The following is a 19,297-nucleotide window of genomic DNA, read 5'->3' as shown; positions in this document are numbered from 1 at the left end:
AGTATGTGTCTGGATACAGTGGGAATTCAAATTGGATCGTTAATTTCAAGTTGTTTTCGTACATCTCTAAACCAAAGACTACTGATACTTCGGAGGTGGGGGTGGGTCATTGGGAACATGGCACTTGCATTAAGAAGCTTTCAGTTCTCATGGGTTTCGCTCTGAAATTTAAAGTTACTGTGCTCTTGACTGACTAGGGGTCCGTCATGGATTTTCGACTGATGAAGGGATCCGCCAGCTGAAAAGGTTGGGAAGTCCTGACATAGATCATCACATACATTGATAATGTGACTATAGGGTCCACAAGAAACACAATTTCATTGATTGGAAAAGCAAAAGGAAACACAATTTCATTGACTGGAAAAGCAAAATAGGTGACAGAACTGATCCCTGGGTTATTTCATTTTCTTGTGCTCTTTACTGCTGAAAATTACTCTAATGTGATTCTGAAATAGTAAAAGTGATAAGAAATAATGGATAAAAGTTAATAAGTGGTCCTGGATATGTCGTTACTGCAGCAAGCAGAAGAATATATGGTTTTGAGTGGAAGTAAACAGATCTTGTTTTTGACAGTGATTAATACTTTAAATTCTTTAGTTTTCTTCTGTAACTGCAAGTTTAAACAGTAGGTATAGCTACAATGTGGTCTTTCCCAGAATTTAATGGAAGAACTGCTGGGAGGCATACTGATAACTGTTGACAGATTTCACATGATTGCTGAAAACTGGATCTTTGATGGGGATTTGCAGGTCATTATTATTTTATTGCAATTGTTTGGGAAGATCGTTAGTTTCCCCTATGGCCAACTTGGCTAACATAGATATTCAGTATAGCACCAAGTGGACACTAAAGAGCAGAAACGAACTCCATATATTCATTTTAACTCGCCAGCAGGTCCTATGACATCATCTCCTGACTCCCATCACCGTGTACTTGCAAATTCAACTTCCTACTCTCCAACATGACTATTTAATCAAAAACTTGCCACTCGAGTCTGTTGTTGGTTACAAGTGGACTAGACCAACGTAAAAGGGAGAGCGATTACATGAGTTTGAAAGTAAAACCGAGGACTTCATTTTCAGTTTTTTTAGCTTGATGGTACACATGTTTCCGATGTGTTTGCATTTTCAGCTGTTTCGAATATTTTAGTTTATTGTTGACATTCTGAGATATTACACACGTTTCCGAGTGCACGACGAATTTTTTCTTTTGAAAAAGCTGGATGAAAGAACCTGCATTAAATTTTGTTTGAAAAATGGAGCAAAGTGCAGAGCCGCATTCAAAATTTTGACTGTAGGTTCTGAAAAATCTTCTATTAGTAAGACAAAAGTTTACGAGTGCTATAAGTGTTACAAAGAGGATAGAGAAGACAATGAAAGACGACAACCATGCTGAACACCCTAGCACATCAATTACTGGCAACAACATGGAAGAAGTCAAGAAAATGGTTCTGGAAAATTGCCGAATCACCATCAGTCAGGTTGCTGATGATGTTGGCATATCCTTTTGCTCATGCCACGCAATTTGTTTGGATGTTTTGGGCAAGAAACATAATAACAGCAGTCTGTCCCGCAGCTGTTTAATTTCGACCAAAAAATGACACAGCATAGCCACCACTCAGGAATTGCTGAATGAAGTTCATAACTGGTCACGACTTCTAAAGAAGGTTCTAACAAGTGAAAAACATGGACATACAGCTATGATGTCAAACATGTGAAGGTTCTTCACACTGTTTTGTTTGATTACAATGGGACGGTGCATTTCTGCCTTATGATCATACAGTCAATAAGGAATACTACCTGGAAGTTACATTCTATTTGCATGAAATAATCCAGTGAAAATGACCACAATTGTGGCAAAACCTCTTGTGGAAATTGCATGACAGTAATGCTCTTGTTCACACTGCAATGCCTGTTCAGGATTTTTAGCAAGAAACAGAACTGTTTTCTGGCCTCAGCCATTGTATACACCGGACATGGTCCCCTGCGACTTCTTTCTAATCCTGAAGCTGAAGAGAACCACGAAAGGATGTCATTTTGCCATCACCGATTAAAAACAGAATCCTTGAAGAAGCTGAGCACCTTCATGAAAACTGAGTTACAGAAGCGCTTCCAAGATTAGAAGAAGTGCTGACATAAGTGTCTTATATCTCGGGGGGAGAGGGGGGGGGGGGGTGATAACTTAGAAGGGGACAAAGGTGATATTGATGAATAAATAAATAAATATTTTTTAATAAGAAAAACAAATATTTCTGTTATTTTTTATCATATGTCAATGTCTGTACAGTATATGCACTTTTTTGAAGCTTACTGCAAATGAATTTTAATATTTAATATTTAATCTTCATTCAACTTCATCATAGCTATCTGATCCCAACAATTGGTCATACTACGTCTTGACTAGCATTACATTCCAGCACACTTCACTTCAGTAAAAGAGAACAAGTCAATGAGTAGGAAGTGAAGGCAGTGCCACCATACTCCATACTCACAGAACTACTTTGGGTAGGAATGAAGAGACAACAGTGCTGGCGTAACAGCGTCTTTATTTCTAATGTATGAAACCTGCAACACTGACTTGTATTTGCTCTGTTTTTGATCCCTTGTGGACATCTGAGGTAGCTGATGAGTCAAGCCAATACATGGAGTTGTTTCACAAGAAAAACATGTTTTGCAAATTACCAAGACATCTGAGGTGTTTCCACTCACTGATATTACAGAGACTGCACACTTTGCCTCTCCTTTTCTGACAGCACACCGTCCTCTGATCATGTCTGAGCAACCACAGGGAAGGAAGAATGTACTTCTAAATGTAGACAGACTGTTAGGTGCATGATGGTCTCTCTTCAATAAACAACACTGTAAAAGGATAACTAAGGCTGATGTACAGATGGTGAGTATCTTCAGTATTATGTTCTGGGCGGAGGAAGCCCTCCTGACAACAATCTACAGAATGGGTTGCAAGTAGCACAGATCATTGCTAATTTCAGCATCAATGATACTTGTTGCCAGAGATCTAAGACCTTTCTTGCTTCTCTGTAAGTCCATCTTTACCCAGGACTGTTGCAGGACCTTGAGTGTTCAATATAAAATGTCAAATCAAAACACGTTCAGCCATCTATGTTCCCAATTTTATTTTATTTCGCTATCAGTTTCAGCATTATATTAAGATATCTTCAGGCTACCTGACCGACATGTGCGAAGAATCCCATCTCTTGTACAAGTGAAATAGGGGCCTGCATACAGTCACTGCTACCCGTAGACTTCTTTATAACAACATAGTCCCTTTGATCATTGCTTGCAAACTGACTAGCTCGACAGTCTGCAAGCAATGACCAAAGGGATGCACTGTTATAAAGAAGTCTGCACATACTAGCAACTGTACACTGGCTCCTATGTTGATGGTACAAGAGGTGAGATTCTTACAACACTATGGTCCGGGGGCCTGAAGATGGCGTAATTTAACGCCAAAACTGGTAGCAAAATAAAATAAAATTGGAAATACAGACAGCTGACGGCATTTTGATGTGACATTTTATCTTTCCTGATTCTTTCTAGATGCAGACAGAACTCTCTCAAGGCTATCAGTACAGTAATAAATATACAGTACCATTCCAAGCACTGGTCACAGTTCTTTTGTCTGAAGCCATGTGGTTAACCTGTACCAGAAGCTCTGCTGTTCTGTGAACACTTCGCTGTAGGTTCATCAACTTACACAGCAAGGAGTTCTGTCAAGTTACCTTGGATAGGTTAGGCATGTAATATACATTATGTATTCTGTTACCAGTGTTACAAATAGCCTTGTGAACTAATACTGAACATTATTAGACAAGTGCCTCAGACAACTAATTCACTAGTTCACACATGAGTGACAAATTTTAGGTCTCCTGGCTATAGACAGACTATCTTTTCTTCTTCTTTTCATATGCGAGATAGGGACTACGTTAATATACTATGACAGGGACAATGATCAGTAAAAGCAACAATTAATCAAGAGTGCTACATGAGTATTTATGTTTAGTAGAACTCATAGTCAATAATATTCTAGTAAAAATATGAACTGAGAACAGTTAAGCAAAATACAATGAAACGACAAAGTCGTTTGGCTGAATGGTATGATTCAGAAAATGTTGTGAGGAAGATATTGTAACACTCTTGCCAAAGAAAAACAATTCAAGAAAACTTATTAAGACAATATATTTTTTGTAAGATTTCCCAACAGTTTGTAAATATTTAAAAAACATTATAGTTCAACACCACAGTTCACTGTCATGGTCTGAGGACTGAAACTTGCTGTTATACAGACATATTTATTATCAGTTATTGGTGAAGTGTGTCTTCTTTTAATTGATTAGGAAAAATTAATGACAAATTGTACACTATTAGTAAGTGTGTGTGAGTGTGTGTGTGTGTGTGTGTGTGTGTGTGTGTGTGTGGAGAGAGAGAGAGAGAGAGAGAGAGAGAGAGAGAGAGAGAGAAACAAAATAGATTCTGCATTTAAAAAGGGATTTGTCCCCACAAGATCTTACTACCATACCACACACCTGACTGCTATGCAAACGGGTGATACAGAACTAAACATTCACAGTACCAAAAAGGGATAAAGGCTACACAAAGTGAATAATTGATTGATTGGTTAATTGAGGGGGATCATCAGTCTCTTGATTCGGAAGTCACTTGCATAAAATAGACGTGTCCACTAAAAGTGGCACATCCAGTCAAAGGGTCAAACTATAAAGCAAGGAAGCTAAAAACACACATGATAGAAAGCACAAAAGGGTAGGTCAAATATAAAAACTGGAAAAACAGAGGGATAAAATAGCGGTCTTCGCAAGGGGAGAGGTCATGGGTCCCAGACCCATAAAACACGAAGAGAGATCCCAACCACAACCATCCTGCCCCTGCTCCAGGAGTAAAGCAAAACCTTATAACTGAAACTAAAAGCCACTTTCATGTAGGACACTGAGGACCAGTTCAACCACCCGTTAATCATCTGCTAATATTAAAGACAAGGAATCTGGAAGGCTATATTTAGTATGAAGGGCCAAAAGAAGGGGACATTCCACCAATACAGGGGGTTCCAGCAGTCTGGCTCCACAGCCGCACTGTGGGGGTCGCTCATTATGAGAGAGAAAACAATGGGTGAGCCTGATATGACCAAAGCATAGACAGCACAAGACAGTGGTCTCCTTCGGAGAGAAACAGAAGGAAGAGTGCCAAACTGCAGTACTCTCTTTGACTGTGCGGAGTTTATTACTGAGAGTGGTAGCACACCAGGTGTCATTCCACTTTTGGGCAAAGAGAAATTTGATGTGGATCTGCATATCTGCAACTGGAATCATGAAAGGGAATTGGGGGTAAGTATCTGCCACTCTAACCAAATGGTCAGCCAGTTCATTCCCTGCCACGCTCACATGACTTGGGAAAGACAACTGAGCAGGTGCACGACCAAGGGCAGAGAGAAGATCATGGATAGCAGAGACCAATGGGTGATGAGTTTTTTTTAGTTCGGTTTAAACACTGTGGAGGGAGCCTGAGTAAGTGGAGGGCCTTGTTAATGGCTAGCAGCTCTAATGTGCACAAACTACACGATCCCGGCAGTAAATGGTGTTCCATGACAGTAGGAGATGTAAAACCTTATCCTGCCTTATCTATCTTTTAAAATCAACAGTGTAGAAGATGGTAGCACCCTGGAATTCTGCAAGGATGGAATGTACATGATGACAGAATATCACAGAGGCAACAGAGACCTTACGACCCTGGAACAGGTAGGTCCTAATCTGTGGTTTACGCACCATCGAGAAGGGGGGGGGTGGGGTGGGGTGGGAGAGGGGGTGCAGGAGGAAATACACTTTCTGCAAAGTGGAGATCCCGACAGAGGGAAGTGAGACACATTCCAACTGCTCCACCTCTTCCACCTGGGGGTGGGTATCAGGAGGGAGATAACTCTCGGTTGCCAAAGAGGATGGTTTACGTGGGATGGTCAGGAAACTGTGCAATGGCAATTGCGTAACAAATCAGGAGTTGGCTCTGGTGTATTTGTACAGGGGGAATCCCTGCTTCTGCAAGGAGACTGTCGACAGGACTAGTGCGAAAGGCACCGATAGCCACATGTACCCCATAATGATGAACAGGGTCAAGTAGTTTCAGGGCGGAAGGGGCCACTGAGCCATAAACCTCACAACCATATTCCAGTCTGGATAAAACCAGAGTGCAGTAAATATGGAGAAGAGCAGCTCACTCTGCATCCCAAGATGTGTGGGCAGGGAGGCAGAGAGCTAAGCTTCCACATGCAGGTAGTCTTCAGGTGACGAATATGGGGTAGCCAAGTCAGCTTTTCTTCAAAAAATATGCCCAAGAAACAAGACTGTACTACAACTTTTGGGCGCTGGTTGCCTATGTGAAGTTCTGCATCGGAGTGTACTGTGGATCGATGGCAAAAATGCATAATCTCCATTTTGGAGGAGGAAGCTGCAATACACGGGAAAGGGCCCACACAGATGCCCATTAGACGGCACCTTGGAACTGGCATTCACCAAGTGCTACCAAGTGGGAGCTGCAGCAGATGCAATAATCATCAACATACAATGCCGAGGTAACCCGGGGAGCAACAGAGGTAACAAGCCTATTGACTCCGACAAGGAAGAGTGTGACACCTAACACAGAACCATGTGAAATACGTTCTCCTGGATCAGAGTGGTGCTGAGTGAAGAGCCAACTCTAACTCGAAGAGCTGGTGGGATAAAAGATCATGGGTAAAAATCAAAAGGGAACCACAAAAGTCCCAATCATGAAAGGTAACTAAACTGTGATGGCACCAAGCCGTGTCATATGCATTATGTAGGTCAAAGAACACTGAAACAAGGTGTTGGCATTCAGAGAAAGCCTGTTGGATAGCTGTTTCCGATCTGAGATAAAGTGGTCTGTTGGAGATCGTCCTTCCCGGGAGCCACACTGATACGGGGAGAACAGGCCTCCAGCTTCAAATACCCAACATAATCAAAAGCTAACCATCTGCTCAAGCAGTTTACAAAGTACGTTCACCAGGATAGTAGGGTGATAGCAGTCGAGAGACGTTGGGTTCTTTCTGGGCTTAAGGATGGGGATGACTATACTGTCTCACTATTGCAGGTAGAAGGCACCTATGAGCCAAATGTGGTTGAAGACCTGAGTAGATGTTGCCTCTGGGTAACGTCCAAGTGTTGGATCATCTGGCTGTGGATAGAATCTAGACCTGGGACTATGTCATGTGAAGAGATAAGAGCCCGTAAGAATTCCCATTAAGTGAAGGATTCACCATAGGCTTCAGCTTGGCGGGGCACTGAAATAGAGGGGGGCTTCTTCAACGCATCATTTCTGCTGGAGAAAGGTAGCAGAATAGGAAGAGGACACCAATCCTTTTGCAAAGCATGTAGTGAGGTGTTCTGCAAGGATTGATGGGTCAATACACATTACGCCCTGGAGCATAACACCCTGGACAGTTGAATATTGCTGGCAGCCCACAACACTATAGAGCTTACACCAACCTGAGAGGAAAAGGCATACATCCCCAGGGAGAAACACAGCACTCCCAGCATTACTTTTCACTATGCTAAATAAGATAGAGAACTTTAGTACAGAGATGCTTTAAAGCGATAAGGTTGGTCTGTGAAGAGTGTTATTTAAATTGTTGTAGCGCCTATTGGCAGTCATGGATGGTGACTGCTACATCCTTGATCCATTACAGTAACTGTTAACAATGAGGGGGTCCTGTGGAAAGGGGGACAGCAGTGCCAGTGACATGAAGAATAGTGTCAAAGACATCTTGCATGATCACATCAATTCAATACAAGAGAGAATTATCGAAATGCACAGCAGACGTATATACAGGCCGACTGGCTCTGCAGAATGCCAAATGTGGAGGCCCGTCTGTCATAAGGCAGCAGGAGAATAACAGAATCATCAAAAAGTGGTCACTGTCACAAAGATCATCAAGCGGAGACCAGTGTACTGAAGCCATGAGAGCAGGGAAGGAAAATGTGACATCAACAGCATAAAAGGTGCCATGAGCAGCACAGAGATGTGTAGAGAATCGTTGGTGAATTAAAAGACCCTTACCACTTGAAGTGGTCCTCCCCAACAGGGGGGAGTAATGTGCACTTACATCCCCAAGGAGGAGATATCTGGGGGGGAGGGGGGGGGGGGACATTGCAAATGGTGAATTTCTTTGGTTGTTAACACTTGTACCGCTATTGCTTCCAGGTTGATACAAAGGGGGATCCCATCACTAATGAAATCGGTGTGAACCAAAGTGCAGACATCTCCACATGCCATCTTGGCACTGGCTCAGTTCCCACAGAATGCCCAGTAACCACGAAATGCTGGATCACAGAAGTGTATTTCTTGAAGAGTAAAACAGAACGCAGAATAAGAGGAAAAAAGTTGTTGTGTTTCCAATAGGTGATGTTAATATTCATTGCGATTCCATTGGATTATTTTGTGCCGAGAGTCCAAGTTAGCCATAAAAGAAGTCGAGGGGAGGTCATGTCACCGGGTCAGCGGCCAATGGTTGTCACCGACGAGGTTGGGTTTCATCCATAATAACTGGGTCTGATTCAGAGTGATGAGGAGGTGGCAAAGCTGCCCCTCCCCCACCCGCCATCTCCCCCCCCTTCCCCCACGATGCCAAGGAGCCCCGTCCTTGGACTTAAGCAGCTGCTTCTTCTGCTTCTCCTCCCCCTGGAGAGATGCAAGGGAATAGATGGCAGCGAAGTCCAGATTAGACAGAGAAAGAGTGACTTTAGGGTCTTCGAAATGTGGGGTCCCTCATCTGACCCAAGGTTGCAGGCTTCCTATCTTGAGAACACCAGGAAGGAGTGTTCCGAGAAGGAGTCTCATTCCCAACATGAGTCAGAGAAGAGGTGGAGCAGTTCCTTGAGGAGAAGGGACAGAAGTCGCCATGGGGGAAGGGGAGGATGGAACTGCAATTCCTGTGGTCTTGAGGACCTCTTTTTTGGATTTCTCTCGCTGCTCCTTGGGTTTCCCTGGCTGGGAAGACTTCACTGATTCAGTCTGCGGTACTAAGGGTGAGCGTGAAGACCTATGAGCTGCTTTTGGGCTCATCAGCCACTGGCGGTTGTCATCTTTCCCACTAGCAGAAACCCGGGAAAGGAGTGACCCAAGGGACCCCTGCCCAGTGAGAGGAGCCAATGAAGACTTACGCTTCTCCGGCTCAGAAGTGGGGACTGGTATCCCCAATGGTTGGGGAGGTGTTGCTCCCGAAGCAGGTGGTGCGGGAACAACAGGGAGGGAAGTGTCCCCCACCATCAAGGCGGCAGGTCTAGTCTTCTGGTTCTGAGAGGTGACAGGAATGTGAGGATCTGGTGGGGCGACAACTGTTCTCATATTGGCAGTATAAGATGAGGTCATAGCCACAGGATGTAGGTGCTCAAATTTCCTCTTAGCCTCAGTGTCGGCCAGTCAGTCCAGGTTCTTGTTGTTGTTGTGGTCTTCAGTCCTGAGACTGGTTTGATGCAGTTGTCCATGCTACTCTATCCTGTGCAAGCTTCTTCATCTCCCAGTACCTACTGCAGCCTCCATCCTTCTGAATCTGCTTAGTGTATTCATCTCCTGGTCTCCCTCTACGATTTTTACCCTCCACACTGCCCTCCAGTACTAAACTGGTGATCCCTTGATGCCTCAGAACATGTCGTACCAACTGATCCCTTCTTCTAGTCAAGTTGTGCCACAAACTCCTCTTCTCCCCAATTCTATTCAATACCTCCTCATCAGTTATGTGATCTAACCATCTAATCTTCAGCATTCTTCTGTTGCACCACATTTCGAAAGCTTCTATTCTCTTCTTGTCCAAACTATTTATCGTCCATGTTTCACTTCCATACATGGCTACACTCCATACAAATACTTTCAGAAATGACTTCCTGACACTTAAATCTATACTCGATGTTTACAAATTTCTCTTTTTCAGAAACGCTTTCCTTGCCATTACCAGTCTACATTTTATATCCTCTCTACTTCGACCATCATCAGTTATTTTGCTCCCCAAATAGCAAAACTCCTTTATTACTTTAAGTGTCTCATTTCCTAATCTAATTCCCTCAGCATCACCCGACTTAATTCAACTACATTCCATTATCCTCGTTTTGCTTTTGTTGATGTTCATCTTATATCCTCCTTTCAAGACACTGTCCATTCCGTTCAACTGCTCTTCCAAGTCCTTTGCTGTCTCTGACAGAATTACAACGCCATCAGCGAACCTCAAAGTTTTTATTTCTTCTCCATGGATTTTAATACCTACTCTGAACTTTTCTTTTGTTTCCTTTACTGCTTGTCCCCCCCCCCCCCCCCCCCCCGGACCTGCAGGGGCAGAAGGAGAGGGGAGAGGAACCCGTGCAAAGGACACTGGGGAATGAATTCTTCCCTATACGGCTCACATTACAGATTTAAAGATGGAGGTCGAACCTCTAAGGGGGGGAAAAAAGCCAAAAAGGTAGAGGAAAATGAAACAAACCTAAACTGCAATACGAAATAAAGTCAGGAGAACAGCTGGGATGATGTAAATAAGAACACCAAGAGAGGGAAAGAAACGGGTAAAGGGAAAGGAATGAGGACAGGGAGGGAGAAGGAAGGGGAGGTAAAGCAGCCTGGAAAAGGAGAGATGTTGCAGTAGCTTGGGGACCTGTGCATGCCACACATGTACCCACAAAAGAGCTGTGGGCCCCTGGGCAGACAATGTCACCAAGTTCTGACAGAAGGGTATTAAATTTGACACTGAATGTGCTACAGAATTAGTCCTTTTCATTAGTTATATTTATGTAAAATCTCTTATGACCTGAGTAATACACGTGACCAGTTTCCTTAATGTCCACACTTTTAACTGAACTTGGACAAGGTGACTGTTGAACATTAGTTTTCGCATACATTACAATTCTTCAGGATTCTCCAATTAATATGGGCCTGGCTCCTAGCCATTCCACCATGATACTCATAGATATTTTACTGGCAAAACCAAGTCCAGTGGCTGGTCCACACTTCCATAATCAAACAATATTGGATCTTTTTCTCTATTTATTAACATTATATCTTCTACTAGCAGAGAAACACAGTGTTGCCCAAGTATTTATTAACAAATGTTCATCCCTGCCTGTACCATGCAGCATCTATCCTTTTGCTTAATGTTTATGACATCTTATATGTATTGTACAATGATAATATTGCTGATGCATTCAGTGACATATGTGGATAGTATCTGCAAAATTTATTACAAATAGAGTTACTAGCAAGGAAGTAATAAATTTAAATGTCATGTATGATGCAGCAGTTTTTCACGCATCTCACTGTTTATCAAGTCATATCTCCTGAAATGTGTGATGTACAATGACAATTTTGCAATTATGTTCAGTTGAATATGTGCATACTGCCTCCAAAATGTATCGCGAACACAGTAAATAGTAAAAAAGTCATAAATTATAATGTCATGCCTTCCTAAGAGAGGGTCCCAATTCCTTCCAAGCTAATTATGTAAGTGTAGACCAGATATGGCTCAAATTCAAAGATACAGTATCAACAGCAACAGATAGATTCACACAGCATAAGTTAATAAGAGACGGGACTGATCCACCATGGTACACAAAACATGTCAGAACATTGTTGCACAAGCAACGAAAAAAGCATGCCAAATTTAAAAGAACGCAAAATCCCCAAGACCGGCTAAGTTTCACGGAAGTTCTAAATTTAGTGTGGATAAAAATGCGAGCTGTTTTTAATAGTTTCCACAATGAAATATTGTCTCAAAATATGGTAGAAAACCCAAAGAGATTCTGGTCGTATGTAAAGTACACCAGTAGGGAAAAAAAGTCAATACCGTCACTGCGCAATAGCGATGGAAATGTTACCGATGATGGTGCCACTATAGCAGAGTTACTAAATACAGTCTTCCGTAATTCCTTCACGAAAGAAGACGAAGTAAATATTCCAGAATTCAAAACCACAATAGCTGTTAGCATGAGTGACATAAAAGTAGATATCTTAGGTATTGCGAAACAACTCAAATCAATTAAGAAAGGCAAGTCAGATGGTATACCAGTCAGATTCCTCTCAGAGTATGCAGACACAATAGCGCCTTTCTTAGCAATCATATACAGCTGCTCACTTGACGAACGGTCTGTTCCTAAAGACTGGAAAGTAGCACAGATCACACCAATATTCAAGAAAGGAAATAGGAGTAACCCATTGAATTACAGACCCATATCACTGACCTCAATTTGCAGTAGGATTTTCGAGCACATAATGTACTCTAACATTATGAATCACCTCGAAGATAATGATTTATTGATACATAACCAACACAGATTCAGAAAATATCATTCTTGTGCAACACAGCTAGCTCTTTATTCCCATGAAGTAATGAGTGCTGTCAACAAGGGATCTCAAATTGATTCCATATTCCTAGATTTCCAGAAGGCTTTTGACACCGTTCCGCACAAGCGACTATTAATAAAATTGCGTGCAATTGGAGTATCGTCTCAGTCGTGTGACTGGATTCGTGATTTCCTCTCAGGGAGGTCACAATTCATAGTGATAGACGGTAAATCATCGAGTAGAACAAGACGTGATATCTGGCGTTCCGCAAGGTAGTGTCATAGGGCTTCTGCTGTTCTTGATTTATATAAATGATTTAGGTGATAATCTGAGCAGCCCCCTTAGATTGTTTGCAGATGACGCTGTAATTTACTGTCTAGTAAAATCATCAGATGATCAATTCCAATCACAAAATGTTCTAGAAAGAATTTCTGTATGGTGCGAAAAGTGGCAATTAGCACTAAACAAAGAAAAGTGTGAGGTCATCCACATGGATACTAAAAGAACCAATAAATTTTGGGTATACGATAATGCGCACAAATCTAGGGGCAGTCAATTCGACTAAATACCTAAGAATTACAATTACGAGCAGCTTAAATGGGAAAGACCACACAGATAACATTGTGGGGAAGGTGAAACAAATACTGCACTTTGTTGGCAGAACACTTAGGAGATGTGACAAACCCACTAAAGAGACAGCCTACATACACTTGTCCGTTCCCTGCTGGAATATTGCTGCGCGGTATGGGATCCTTACCAGGTAGGATTGATGGAGGACATCGAAAAAGTGCAAAGAAGGGCAGCTCGTTTCGTGTTATCGTGCAATAGGGGTGAGAGTGTCACTGATATGATAAGCGAGTTGGGGTGGCATTCATTGAAACAAAGGCGGTTTTCTTTGGGGCGAGATCTATTTACGAAATTTGAATCACCAACTTTCTCTTCCGAATGCGAAAATATTTTGTTGACACCCACCTACGGAGGGAGAAATGATCATCATAATAAAATATGAGAAATCAGAGCTCGAACGGAAAGATTTGTGTGTTCCTTTTTCCCACGCGCCATTCAAGAGTGGAATGGTAGAGAAGTAGTATGAAAATGATTTGATGAACCCTCTGCCAGGCACGTAAGTGTGGATTGCAGAGTAACCATGTTGCACAGTGGAAAAGTGGTAAGAAATAAATGTTTTTCCTTTCACCATTCTGTAGTAATTGTCAGAAAGAAAAAAAAAAATTGTAAATGCTTGAAATTACTTGAAAAGTTTGTTGCAAGTCGCCAAGTAATCTCATTCTCAAATACTTCTCATTCCATCCTGGATTTTCTATTATTTGAAGATTTCTCCATGACTTTTCGGTCTCCGAAAAAGTGGTTTTCACAAAATGGTTCTAGTACCTCAACCAAGTTGGAGGTGAACCTGAAACTTTGTAGAAGTTCATGCAGTTCCCTTAGGCATTTCATCAAAAATGAACATGGTTGATCTGCGAGCCATAGGACACTTGACACGGGCTGTCCCCGGCCGCTAGACACTAAAAATTAGGTGTGGAGTACAAGAGAAGATCTACTGTGAAATTAATTAAATGCACTGAAATAAAATGAGTGGATTCATGGGGATGAAATCAATGAAGAAGTAATGGCATGAAGTGATTTGAGTGCAAACTGTGCTAAAGGAGACACGCTGGGTTCCAGAATAACAGATAATTGCAGCCATTCCAGTTCCAGCTGCAATACAGTTAGCCAGAAGCAATAGTTGAACGTCAGCATCAAATTTAAAGCATTCGACGACTGAAGAAGTCTGCATTATGGCTTGGAAACCAAAAGAGACATAAACAAGGCTTGGTAACCTGCTGGACACCCACATTCAGGCTAGGCAACCTGCAGTAAAGAAACCTACCCATGGCTGATCTCGCCTGGTTATAGGGTGTGGTCCCTCGACGATGGGGTTACCAGTCACTGAGACTGGTAGTGGCATAATCACCATGGACCAATGCAAGGATTTTTCTCAAATTACAAAAACAAATGTTAATAGCATAAGTGAAATTTTTGCACCTTACCCAAAGAGACACCAAAAGGTAGAAACACACACACACACACACACACACACAAAGAAAGAGAGAGAGAGAGAGAGAGAGAGAGAGAGAGAGAGAGAGAGAGAGAGAGAGAGAGAGAGACTCACTAACTCACTCACATGCATACACCTGTCTCCCTACATTGTGCTCATTCGAATAAAATGTGTGTGTGTGTGTGTGTGTGTGTGTGTGTGTGTGTGTGTTTCTCCTACAGCCTGAGAAAGGAGTTTCCTTCTGAAAGCTAACAAAGCAAAGTTCTGTACCTTTTGTTTGTGTATCTGTCGACAGCACAGTGCTTCTGTCCTTCATTGAGTTGTCTCTCTATTCCTACATAATTTGTCGTTGACACTAGTATTTCGAAGTCATAGGTGTAAACATCAGTGACAATGAAAGTTTGAGTCAGGTCTGGGTCTGAGTTCAGCCAGTCTAATGATTAAGGTGACTGCAATAAAGCAGGAAGACTGGGTTCAAGCCCAGATCCAGAACAAATTTTCAATCAACGCTATATGTTTCTCTCTCACTGCATTGACATACACACAAAAATGCTACTTTGCACACTACTACTCTTTTGTTGTCGATAATTTATTTTGCCACAAGAAGCAAAAATGACTTTCTACAACACACAAAATACAAACACTTCACATACATAGGCAACAAACATCAAAACAAAATCTCAGTTTGGAGATTTACTAGCCTGTAGTGAAGCCCAGAGGCCTAGAATAGGTTGAAAGGTCAGTTTGGTTTTGGGTTTTCACAGCCAACAAATGTGATGGTATTAGAAAAATCACAATTCTTGTTGTGTTGGTTTCTGTCCACCATTTTGATGCTGTCAGGGGTTAAAGTTGATGGCTGGTATCAGTAGGTTCTATATTTGCTAACAGTGTGAGACGTTTTTAATGTTAAACCACTGAATACTATATGTGTACAATGTGTACATGCGCACATGTGCGCCTCCCCCCCCCCCCCCCCCCACACACACACACCTAACTGAAAATGAGAGAAAGTAAATACTCAGCATCACACTGTCACTGAAGCAGCAACAGCTTTTTCATGATATTTGTCTATCAGCTGAGAGAGATCTTTAATTATAACTTAATATGCAAGTGCAGGAGCAGAACTTAAATTTCATCGTGACTAATCACTTCACTGTAATGCACTCACATATTTTGACAATCTTCTGACAAAGGATCAGGGTAGTGAGTATTACATTCAAATGTTTTGTTTCATATTTTAGATTTTCTGATTTATTCCACACCAATGAGTATCATCTCATTTTTGGGTCTATGAAACAAAACCTGAATCTCATCTAATGCAATCTAATCATTGTTGATAGTATTACATATTCCAGTTTATAGGAAAAGTTTATAATAACTGTCTCTATATATCTTAACTCTTTTCACATCCAGCAGGCTTCACAGTGTTGCTGTACCTTTAAATTTTCTTTTGATAATACACAAGATTATTGCTCATGTGTTTTATATGCTAGGAATTTAATCTTCTGGGATCACTTCATAATTCAGGTTAACCTAGTAAAAAATTCTAGGCTATTGCAATTGTAAACACAGCTGTGCAACTAGTTGTACTATTAAAAATTCTGAGGATGAAACAACACCTCTCTGCAAATGAACAGAATATACTAAATTATTAGGTCTTATACTGTTAAAAACCTGAACAGGAAACCACATCACAGCTCTTAAATGGTCTAAGTTCTGTAACTCGTGCATTAATGATGTGATAAAGTAGACTTTTTCCTATTTCATTCAATGTCTTACTCCAACATACTCAGGAGTTACTAGTCACTGGGGGAAAGTGTGTGCAGTGTCCACTCTATACCTTCCTGTCGACAGCTTTTTCAACATTTTGACATAGGCCTACTGTCAAAAGCCTTGCAGCATAATTAGTTGCTTATGAAGTTTGTTGTCAACAATTAATCACAGTTTGAAAATGTCAGTGACATTCATAAATATGATCTGGTACTAGAAGGAGAAACGATTTAACACTCTCCATCCCTCAGTCACAAAGTGGTGCAAAAATTAGTGACTCATTCCACAGCAAAAATCTTCAGTTAACTATCTCATGATGCGAAAAACTTAAAACACAGTAATATTAACTTCAAACACAAACAGCTCCTCCTACTTTACAAAAGAATTTCTAAATATGTAATTGCATTTGTTGAATTTTTCATTAATCTCACGTCATAACAGGAGGTCACAATCATGATTAACATACTGTAACATGCAAAAACATGGAACACTGCCAGATCTGACAGGCATCATGAGTCCCAGAAAACCAGTACCAGTACTTTGATTGGGTCGACAGAAGCGTCCGATCCAACGCGTCGGCTTTGACCCGTGACGTAAGGGTGTTGTGTGTGACGTCATGACGGCGCGGAGTTTGGTTTGAGTGTGGCTGTCTCCAGTTCCGTTTTATCTTATGTTATTTACTTTTCTGATCTGTTCGTTCTATCTCGTAAGATTTTTTAAAATTTAAAAACACTTATTACTTATTTTAATTATCTGTTTCCTCGAGTTTCTGTTTTAGTTTATTATATTTATCTTTGATCTGTTCGTTCTATCCCATGAGATTTTTTTTTTTTTTTTTAAAGACAAAAAACACTAATCAGCTACTGAAGCATCTTTATCTTCTATGGGTTGCAGGGGTTACGACCCCTGGGGAGGTGGGTCGGTATTCGTGCATGGCTGTCTTCACTTACACGTTGTAGGTACGCAAGGCGTCTAAATTTGTTTATATTTAGTTTGCCCCCCACCCAAAACACCCCATTTCCCGCACTTGTCCCGTTAGTGTCATTAGGCTTCTTGTGGAAAGTGTGTGTGTTTGTTTTTGTTTCCGCCATATTTGTGACATCATGGGTCAAAGCAGACGGGTGGGATCGGACGCTTCCGTATGTCCCTTTGGTTTACTAATGTAACATCAAAGCAACTGATTTACTGTATGCATGTGCAGTGTCTTAATCATATGCAACATCCAATGGCACAGAACTATTTTCTGACACGTTAAGACAACAACAGAAATGAAAACAGCTATGTACTGTAAACTGCTCTTTTCTGAAGCATTTCTGTTTAAAGAATACTCATTCCAATACATAGCACAACTGCAGTAAAAGGAAGAACTCTAACAGCTTCTTCTAGATCACTGACAATGTTTGACAGCCAATGGAGTAGGTCTAATTAATCTTTAAAACAAATTAGACCTAGTGCATAATGAAATCTCACTGAATATCATTTAACATGTATGGAACATTTGCAGGAAATGAGTTTATTAACATAAAATAAACCAACACTCCCCTGCACATTAACTTATCATAGATCCTGAAAATAAAGTGGAATTTTTTGAACAATCTACAACTAAAATAACAAACCCTCGTCGTCTCTATTAGGCCCTACAGTTTTAGTTCTTCCATTAAATCACAGGTCCACTATACACTAATGTTTCAACATTAAATCTACATCAGGGACCTCGTAAAATTTTACAAAATCTAAAATTTGAAAAGGGCGTCTCTGACATGACTACAATAGAGAGAAAAATTATTTACTACCGTGTTACGTACCTATCACGACTTTTATTCGAGATTTCAGAAATAGTGATCCTTCCCAAATCTCTCACGTGAATAAACAACAACCACAAAACATGTAAAACAGCAGATTCCAAGCGCACGTCTTCGACAGAGCTTCTCGACATCTGTATATTCATCGAAGCAAAAATAGAAATATATGTATTAAACCGATTTTGGAACGGGTTGAATTGTTTCATGTGAATATCACTTGTTACAAATATGCATATTATGTGCAAAACATTTACTCACGTATTCTATCGTCCAAAATAAGGACGCTGCTTCCCATATGATATGATCGTCCCACCATGATGACACAAACATCACATTGTGAAACAGCATGTAACGTAACTACTAATGAATCAGTTTTGTGTAACGTAGGTGCATGTGTTTCACGCCGACTTAGTAAATTTTATTCTCGAAACCTATATCTAAAATAAATAAAATAAGAAACTTAGTGAATTACATTGTCCTCCTATAACCTAACCTTCTATTTTGTGCAAGCCAAAGAACACTTCAAAGATGTTCTGTTCTGGAGACTGTAATTTGTAGTAAGTTTCTATGTCAAATTACAAATTAAGTTATTATACTTTGTGCACTACTTATAAATTATGTTAAACGAAGAATTTTCTTAACTACATCCATACTGACATAATTAGTGTAAGCGAAGTATCATTGTACCCTATTCGCAGGGAAAACAAAACAAAATTTGCATGCTTCCAGAGATATGTTGGGTATGATTTGAGAGGCAAGAATACAAAACATTAGTTGAGGAGATAGATTAAGTGTTCAAGAACAATTGGAGAATGCTGTGCAAAAGTGATTGTTTAGTGACATTTAGTAACTGGTGATGTGGTCAACACGCACTGATGTTTTTGTGTGTCCGTTTTCGTGTTTTACATTTTTTTCTAATTCCGCATATTTGTTTGTGAAAGATGGATAAATGTAGTGAATAATAGGTTAAAAAAGCCAGTGATTCCTCGATTCTGTGTTTTATCGCAAAGCTTAGTACCCATTAAGATATTGTTCAAATGATTTATCTGTTACTACACGCGCGAGGAAGTCTGAAGAACCATCAACATAACTGAAATTTGTCATTTTACACCCGTGTGTCAATGGCAGATCAGAATAAGTTCCCCAGGCTATCGCTGCAGTCAAAAAACCTGCAGTGCAAGAATTTGCATGATTATCTAAAAACGCTGCAGTCAGGCACACTTGAAAAGCTATACAATCACCCAACAACATGCCTTGCTGTTTACAGGTAAACTAGAAGGCACTAGCATTCATCATAATTACTGCAGGAT

At 40.8% G+C, this 19,297-nt stretch overlaps 2 protein-coding genes across 4 annotated transcripts in view; one reads left to right on the top strand and one right to left on the bottom strand.

The window, feature by feature from the left end:
- The window catches only part of LOC124717007, a 94,763-nt gene extending 76,252 nt beyond the window's left edge, over window positions 1-18,511 (bottom strand). The window contains exons 1-2 of one of the 3 annotated variants that reach the window (XM_047243665.1): window positions 18,246-18,511; window positions 17,991-18,121 (exon numbers count right to left, since the gene is read on the bottom strand). The gene's annotated coding sequence lies outside the window, so the exon portion shown is untranslated. The remainder of the gene's footprint in view (window positions 1-17,990; window positions 18,122-18,245) is intronic. The other 2 variants (XM_047243648.1, XM_047243656.1) reach the window with 2 other exon arrangements.
- Window positions 18,512-18,700: 189 nt separating this feature from the next.
- Window positions 18,701-19,297, top strand: part of LOC124717003 (general transcription factor IIH subunit 4) — a 128,056-nt gene continuing 127,459 nt past the window's right edge. The window contains exon 1 of the mRNA XM_047243633.1: window positions 18,701-19,254. Within this exon, the coding sequence (XP_047099589.1) occupies window positions 19,109-19,254 (146 nt within the window). The 5' untranslated portion in view covers window positions 18,701-19,108. The remainder of the gene's footprint in view (window positions 19,255-19,297) is intronic.

This window comes from Schistocerca piceifrons, chromosome 1 (assembly GCF_021461385.2).
Source record: "Schistocerca piceifrons isolate TAMUIC-IGC-003096 chromosome 1, iqSchPice1.1, whole genome shotgun sequence".
Classification (NCBI taxonomy): domain Eukaryota; kingdom Metazoa; phylum Arthropoda; class Insecta; order Orthoptera; family Acrididae; genus Schistocerca; species Schistocerca piceifrons.
The sequence above is the reverse complement of the archived record's forward strand: the minus strand, read 5'-3'. Positions and strand labels throughout refer to the sequence as shown.